At 33.2% G+C, this 8,664-nt stretch overlaps 1 protein-coding gene across 1 annotated transcript; it reads right to left on the bottom strand.

Annotated features, from left to right (window-relative positions):
* Positions 1-3,232: 3,232 nt before the first annotated feature.
* Positions 3,233-6,590, bottom strand: LOC131153031 (uncharacterized). The gene is made up of 3 exons (XM_058105085.1): positions 6,489-6,590; positions 3,668-4,134; positions 3,233-3,297 (listed from the first exon to the last, which is right to left on the bottom strand). The coding sequence occupies exons 1-3, from the start codon at positions 6,588-6,590 to the stop codon at positions 3,270-3,272; spliced, it is 597 nt and encodes a 198-aa protein (XP_057961068.1). The 3' UTR covers positions 3,233-3,269.
* Between the last annotated feature and the right edge of the window lie 2,074 nt (positions 6,591-8,664).

The following is an 8,664-nucleotide window of genomic DNA, read 5'->3' as shown; positions in this document are numbered from 1 at the left end:
CAACTACCAACTGTTATATATTCAGCCTTGGTGGTTGAAAGGGCAACTGAGGTTTGCTTCTTGCAAAACCATAAAACAAGTGAGTGTTTTAGAAAGTGACATGTACCACTAGTGCTTTTTCTATTGGTTTTGCACCCCCTATAGTCAGCATCTGAATAGCAGGTGAGATCAAATGGAGCATTCTTAGGGTAAAAGAGCCCTAAGTCATGAGTTCCTACAAGGTGCCTAAATATTCTCTTAATGGCATTTAGATGTGATTCTTTCGGACATGATTGGAATCTAGCACACAAGCAGACACCAAACATAATGTCTGGCCTACTAGAATTGAGGTATAGTAAACTATCAATCATCCCTCTATATAATTTTTGGTCAACATTCTTCCCTTTTTCATCACTGTCAAGATTTGTTGTTATGCTCATAGGGGTTGCTTTAGTTTTTCCTATTTCAAGTCCAAATTTCTTGAGCATGTCCTTGACGTACTTGGCTTGATTAATGAATATTCCACTCTTCATTTTTTTTATTTGCAAGCCAAGGAAGAAGGTTAATTCGTCCATCATACTTATCTCAAATTTTTCCTACATAGTTTGGGCAAATTCTTTACCGGTGTTTTTTATTTGTAGCACCAAAAATGATATCATTTACATAAATTTGTATGACAAGCTTATCATTTCCCTTATGTTTTATGAACAAGGTAGTATCAAATTGTCCTTTTGTGCAACCATCTTCCAAGAGAAACTTACTTAAGCATTCATACCATGCTTTTGGTGGTTGCTTAAGTCCATATAGGGCTTTTGAAAGTTTAAATACATATTCAGGGTGAGTATGACTCTCAAAACCTGAGGTTGCTTAATATAGAATTCTTTATCTATGTATCCATTTAGAAAGGCACTCTTTATATCCATTTAAAATAATTTGAAGTCTTTGAAACATGCAAAAGCAAGTAACATCCTAATAGCCTCAAGTCTTGCTACAGGGGCATAAGTTTCATCGTAATCATTTCCTTATTGTTGATTATATCCTTGTGCAACTAATCTTGCTTTGTTTCTCACGATGTTACCATCTTCATCTTTCTTATTCCTAAACACTCATTTTGTGCCTATTATCGTTGTGTTATTGGGTTTAGGAACCAATTCCCATACTTTGTTTCTTTTAAATTGGTCAAGTTCTTCTTGCATGGCGATGATCCAATTCTCATCATTTTCAACCTCCTCAAAGTTCTTAGGCTCTATTTGGGACACAAAGGCTATATGATTACATCCACTTCTTAAGAGAGACCTAGTACTAACTCCTTAGGATGGATTACCTACTATGAGATCAGTTGGGTGGTTTCTAACAAATTTCCAAGCTTTAGGGAGTTCCTGATTTTCTTCTTTAGGTCTTACAGAATCTTCCTTAGGTGATGACTCTTGATGATCATTTTTTATTTCTTGGGAATTTTCATCTTGTTCATCATTTATCTTAAGTTGCTGAAGTTCCCTTTCAACTCTCATGGTAGTCACTTGTTCATCCAAGTCAGCTGTTACTTTGGGTGCATATGGGTTAGTTTCATAAAAAACAACATGTGTTTACTCTTGAAAGTTTGGGTCCTTTTATTAAATACTTTATAAGCTTTACTATTCATTGCATACCCTAGGAAAATCCTTTCATTGGATTTTGAGTCAAATTTGGCTAAGTGGTCTCTATCATTTAAAATAAAGCATTTACATTCAAATATCTTGAAGTGTGAGATGTTTGGTTTTCTACCCTTCTATATCTCGTATAGGGTTTTGCCTATTTTGGATCTAATAATGACATGGTTACTAACATAGCAAGCTGTACTAACGGCTTTGGCCCAAAAATATTTTGGAAGTTTACGTTCATTAAGCATTGTTCTAGCCATTTCTTGGAGCGTTCGGTTCTTTCTTTCAACTACTCCGTTTTGTTGTGGAGTTTTAGGTGCAGAGAAGTTGTGTGAATAACAATTTTCATTACAAAAATATTCTTGTCGCGACGTCCTTGGAGCGCGTGTGGCCCCAAGCCGCGAAATTAAAATCAATTTAATATTTTCATGGAAAAACATGGATATCGGAGTCGCCACTAACCTTTAGTGCGGTTAGAACACATGATTACTACCCCGTTAGGGGTAGAATCGGTCTACATTACTAGAGTTGGGGCCGGGAGTTCGGTTACGCGAGGGGAAGGTACGAGCAACCCCTACGCACCCGTTCTTATGAACGGTACCTAATTAATTTAAAATTATCCCTAAGTTAATCTAATAATTCTTTAAATTACTCCTTTTTATGAACTTATAAACATATGTAATAAATAAATAAATAAATAAATAAATAGAATAATAAATAAATAAAGATAATATATACAAATATATATTCCCTCAGAGCTTAGGGTACGTGATGCCCGAAGGCTCATACCCCCGCAATAAAATCATAGGGATTATAAAAAATCAAAAATATTTAATAAAAAAAATGTATAATAAAATAAAATAATAATAATCATTATAATAATGAACATAATAATAATAATAATAATAATAAATAAATAAAAATAGTAAAAATAATAATAATGGTACTAATGATAATAATAATAATAATATTAATATTAATAGTAGTAATCTCATAATGACAATAATAAATAATATTAATACGCACATATTAACAATAAATACATATTCTAAATATCATAATGGTAACATAATAATTTCACACATGATAATAATAATAATACACTATAAATAAAAGGTAATAATAATAATCTTCCTAATGGTACACACCCCTAATATCCTATAAATACCTTTACACCCATATGGAAATAATTGATAAAAGAGATAAATCAAATTTCAAATTAAAACATGGAAACCTATGCACAAGTAAAGAAATAACGAAATTATGGAAACAAGGTATTGCTGAAAATAATAAATACAAGATGGTTGCCAAAATTAATACACAACCCTAACTATACACATATTAAATACAAAGTGAGTACAATAATGACTAAAAACCCTAAGTACATAATTTATATGAAAGCAATTTCAACTCTAAAAGTACATCAAGATACAATAAATCAAAATATGAGAATACAATAAACCAAAACATGATATACAATGTAAGAATATATAGTAGTAAGGCAGCAATTTTAAATATACCCTAATATACAATATATACTAAAGTAAATAACATATCACAATCAATAACATAGTTAATTAAATGCTACAACACACAATATATTAATATACACTCAATGAATATTACCACATTTAGATACAAGGCAATAGACTACTTGCCTCTGCAGATAAAAGAAATCCTACAACAATGGGAACAAATCAATTAATATTTATAATAAAAAACATAGACATGGGTATTAAATATGAAAACAATTAAAAATATGGACATGGATATATATACATATTTTATCTTCAATATAACAATAATAAGGGTGATTCATAACAATAAATAACAATTATTAACGAAAAAAAAACTACCATGCAATATAAGTGTAATAATAATAACAATAATGCTACACATAACAATAGTAACATACAAACAATACCACAATATTGCTAATAGTTTTGTACAGAGGATATTAATATTTAACATGATCAACATAAAAGAAAAAATATATATATATATATATACATGTTAACATCAACAATGATATATATATACACATATACCTAGTTGGCCGGAGAAATCTGGAGGACCGCCGGCAGTGGTGTGGTGGCTGCTGCTGGTTATGGCCGCCGGGCTTGGAGATGGTTGCAGAGAAGGTGACCGGAGAGCTTAGGAGCCTAAGATGACGGTGGAAAGTCTGGGATGGTGTTCGGCGGTTGCTGGAGAAGGTGACCGGAATTGCAGGTTCGTCGGCGAGATGGAGATGAGAGGACTTGGAGGATGGCTGGGGGATTGAGGACGGAGAAAGAGTGGTGATGGCAGAGGGTGGCGGCGGTTGTTGGCAAGGGAAGAAGAAGAAGGAGAAGCTATCGCCGGAGAGCTGCTGGGTCGTGGAGGTTCTGATTGTCGGATTGTGATGGAGTTGCAGAGGGTCTCGGCTAAGTTTGTGCTGGCAACCTATCTGGACGGGAGGACCTTCACGGCAGCAGGAGTGACGCGCGGAATCCTGGTGGTTGGCCGGAGATGATGGCTGGGTGCGGTGGTTGTGAGCAGGGGACTCACAGGGGAGTCGTCAGAGCTATGGCTGTGGCTGTGCAGCGCAGCCTCCTTTTCTCCTTTGTGTGTAATGAAGCCTTTTTAAAGGCTTTTCCAAAAAAACCCTAACCCCTCAAAATAATAATAATAATAATAGGGTAATAATACTAATAATAATAATAATACGAAAGTAAATAAATAATAATAATAATAATAATAAGCAAAATAATAATAATAATAATAATAACAACAAAATAGTAATAATACTAATTATAATAATAATAATAAAGATAAAAATACTAATAATAATAAAAAATAAATAACATTAATAATGAAAATAATAAATAATAATAATAATAATAAACAATATAAATAGAAATAAAAATAAAAGTAATAATAATAATACTAATGAAAAATAATAATAATAATAATAATAATAATAATAATAATAATAATAATAATAATAATAATAATAAGAAATAAAATAATAGTAATAAGAGTAATAAAAAAATACTAATAATAATGATAATAAAAATTAAAAATAATAATGAAAATAATAAATAATAATAATAATAAAATAGAAGTAAAAAATAAAAATAAAAGTAATAATAATAATACTAATGAAAAATAATAATAATAATAATAATAATAATAATAATAAAGAAAATAATAATAATAATAATAATAAGATTAGTGAAAATTAATAATAATAATAATAATAAGAAGAAGAATAAATAAAATAATAAAAATACTAATAGAATAATAATAATAATAATAATAATAATAAATATATTGGGCCTGGGTAAAAATGGGGTGTCTACAATTCTTACTCTTGGTTTTTAAATTACTTCCCCTATCACGCCTAATACGGACACTGGGCATACCTTTTTCATTTTGTACTTTTCCACAAAAGTGAATAAAAGCACTGCATGTGTCACTTTTTTTCTGCTAGAAAAATAACCCATGAAAATCTTGAAAAATCATCAACAATAACAAATGCATACAATTTTCCATTTATGCTTGCAACATCATTTGGCCCAAATCGATCAAGGTGTATTAATTCTAAAGGTCTTGAAGTGGAAATCATTTTCTTTGTTTTGAAAGATGATTTACTTTGTTTTCCATATTGGCAAGCATCACACACTTTGTCTTTAATATAGTTCTCCTTAGGTAAGTTATTCACTAGTTCTTTAAAAGATAATCTATGCAAGGGTCCATGCTAGCATGACCTAACCTCCTATGCCATAGCAAACTAGTTTCACTTGTTACGACCAAACATCTAACACGACAAGAATTAATATCATCATATTCAATGGTGTAGATGTTTGATTCATGCTTGCCTATTAAGATAGTATTTCCATTTAAATTAGTTATTAAGCATGGTGTAGGTTGAAATATGACATTTAGTCCTTTATTGCATAGCTGACTAAGACTCAACAAGTTATACTTAAGTGTATCTATAAGTGCAACATTATCTATAGAAAGAGATGACTTACCTATTTTACCCTTACTGATGATTCTTCCCTTGGCGTTGTCTCCAAACGTCACAATCCCTTCTTTCTTGTAGGAAAGAGAAATGAATTTGCTTGCGTCTCCCGTCATGTGCCCTGAACACCCACTGTCAAGGAACCACTTGCTCTTCATCGAAGAGGTCTTTAAGCAAACCAACAAATAGAGTTAGGGTATTTGTTTTGGTACCAAATTTTTCTTGGGTCCTATAAGGTTAGAGTTCTTGATCACCCATACGTACATCTTATCTTTTCCTCTATTTTTTCTGAAAGGACAAATGAAGTGTACATGAGACTTTCTTTCACAGTATAAGCAAGTTTTATTAGCAGGCGAAGGGTTTGGTTTGGGTGCTTGATTTTTGCTTGGTAATGAGTTTCTTTTGACACATAGATTTGTAAAACCAATATATTTGGATAATGAAAAGCCATAACCTAAACCTTCTTTGAAAATCCCAAAACTTTGAGCCCCAAGTAATTTGTTAAAATTCTCTTTTCCATTGGTAAACTTAAAAATAATCTTACTTTGGTCCTCAATTTTCTTCTTCAAAGACAAGTTTTCCTTAACACTTTCCTCAATTTGATTTTTTAGATTTTCGATTTTCTTTCAGAAAAACTCATGATTTATTCAAGAACTTTCATTAAGTTCTTCAATTTTTGTATTTAAAGATGCATTTTCTTCCTTTAAAGCAAAACAAAGACATACCTCTTTTTTCCTGCATTTTGAGTTCGTTTCTTCAAGATGTTTATTTCTCCTTTTAGTTGCAATTAATTCATTACAAAGTTTTCTACAAGTTTCGTCTAACTCGTCATATGAAAGAGAGTATTCGTTATCAGAATTTACCTCATCTTGCTCATTCGCCATGAAGCAAAAGTTTGCAACTTTTTCTTCGTTTTCTCCGTTAGTAGAGGGTCCATCAAGCTCTTCCCACTCAGTTGCGTTCATGGCCTTATATTTCTTTTTTATCCCCTTGTTGATTGTTGTCCTTCATGAATTGTGGACATTTAGCTCTACGGTGTTCGGACTTCTTGCAACTGAAGCACCTAATGCTTGATTCTCCTTTATCCTTTCACTTATTGCCCTTTTTGTTCAATAAGAATCTTCTAATTTTCCTAGTGATTATAGCTCTTTCTTCATCATTGTCGCTCTCTTCTTCTTTAATAATTTCCTTTTTGCTTGTTGTCTTTAAAGCCATATCCATTGTCTTTTTCAATTTCTCTACTTCAGCTACAACATTCTTCTTCTTGATCTCATAAGTCATGAGAGACTCGATGAGTTCATCAAGAGTGACCATGGATAGGTCCATTGCTTCTTCAATTGCAGTAGACTTTGCATGCCACGATTCGGGCAACAAATGAAGCACTTTCTACACATTGTCTTTCATAGATTTCATAGAATATTCCCTGTAAACATGGAAATAATTGACTCATGTTCTTCCATTTTAAACATTTCATATTCTTTAAACAACATATAAATTTTTGACTTTTTAACCTGAGACATTACCTAGTGCTTTTTTGACATTTCCTTTGCGGTGTTGCATCCCTAAATATAGTTCTACTCCTCATCACTCATAGCATAATAGATAAAATTGTTTTGAAATTTAGTTGAACCAACCTTGAGTCGGCATTCGACAGCTTCCCGATTGGTATGAGCTCACCTTTGTCATTTTTGAATACGTAATCTCCTTCGGTGATCACATTCCACATTTTCAACTCGTATGATTGGATGAAGATTGTCATTCCATCTTTCCATGCCAGGTAGTTGCTTCTGATCAACTTTGGCGGATGCTCAATAGATTGTCCTTGGGAAAACATATCCACCATTTGATCTTTGCCCTCTAGATGTCACTCCAAAGGTCAAGCGACTTGCTCTGATACCACTTTCCAGACCGGGTGTGCGTCTAGAAGGGGGTGAATAAACGTCTTTTGCGGATATATAAATTTGTCTAAAAAAAAAAACCTAGGCAAGAAGCAAGTGAAATATATAACAGTTGTTTCACAGCAAATAAACACAAATAAATAAATAGATGAAAGAGAGAGAGAGAGAGAGAGAGAGAGAGAGAGAGAGAGAGAGAGAGAGAGAGAGAGAGAGAGAGAAGCTGAACACAATGATTTAACGTGGTTCAGCTCCAAGCCTATGTCCATGCCTTAGCTCCAAGCCAAGGATTTCCAAATCCACTAAACAATCTCTTTTCAATCCAGAGAAGCCTTTACAAGACGGGACTCTATCCTAGCTGCTCACCAAGAGCTATAACAAGGAGTTTCCCAAGAACCTCCTTCACAATGGCTCTCAAAGAACCTTTAAGTACAATGAATTAATAGCAAATGGGTACAATACAAAATGCTCCTTGAGTTGATATTACAAGTATAAACCTCACACTACTCTCTGTTGCTAATGACGTGTAAACAAGAATAAGGAGCAAGAGAGCATGAGGCCAAATATAAGACCTAGATTGAATGCACAATGAATATGCTCAACCACCAATACTTAATCAATCAAATATGAATGCTAATGAGGTATATTTATGGCCAAGAAGATGAGCATATTGCAGGCTAGTCATTGGGCATTAATGGAGAAGTGACAAGGCAAAAACTAGCCATTATCATGCATTTATTACAGTCTGCTCGAGGCCACTCGTCAATGAGTCCATGGACTACTCGACGAGTCACACACATGCATTGGTTGATGAGTGCCCTGCTATGGTCAGCGAGTCTTCTCTGCAAGTCTTAGACAACACTTGGTATCTCTTTGTTGATGAGTCCCCTGTTCTAGTTGATGAATCACCTTTATACACTAGTCGACGGGTCCCATGTTCTTGTCGACGAGTCACCTCTGCAATCTTAGGTGGTCTTAGGATCTCCTAGTTGACGAGTGCCCTGCACTAGTCGAAGAGTCCCCTGTTCTCATCGACTAGTCACTTTGTTTTACTTCTCAAAAAGGTTTCTAAATGTACTAGGAGAAGTTCAAATAAAGTGTGATTGTTCTAATAAAAATCCAACCTTGTCCAAAAGTAATTTTG

This window comes from Malania oleifera, chromosome 1 (genome assembly GCF_029873635.1).
Source record: "Malania oleifera isolate guangnan ecotype guangnan chromosome 1, ASM2987363v1, whole genome shotgun sequence".
In the NCBI taxonomy this organism is placed as follows: Eukaryota; Viridiplantae; Streptophyta; class Magnoliopsida; order Santalales; family Ximeniaceae; genus Malania; species Malania oleifera.
This window is presented reverse-complemented; position numbering and strand designations above follow the sequence as displayed.

What these genes read in the sequence shown, in the direction of transcription:
- LOC131153031 (XM_058105085.1), bottom strand. Translation starts at nt 6,590, where the DNA reads ATGAACGCAACTGAGTGGGAAGAGCTTGATGGACCCTCTACTAACGGA. An exon ending in TGGCGAATGAGCAAGATGAG is followed by an intron (nt 4,135 to 6,488) that starts GTAAATTCTGAT and finishes CACCGCACCCAG; the next exon opens with CCATCATCTCCGGCCAACCA. An exon ending in AGATTTCTCCGGCCAACTAG is followed by an intron (nt 3,298 to 3,667) that starts GTATATGTGTAT and finishes CCATTGTTGTAG; the next exon opens with GATTTCTTTTATCTGCAGAG.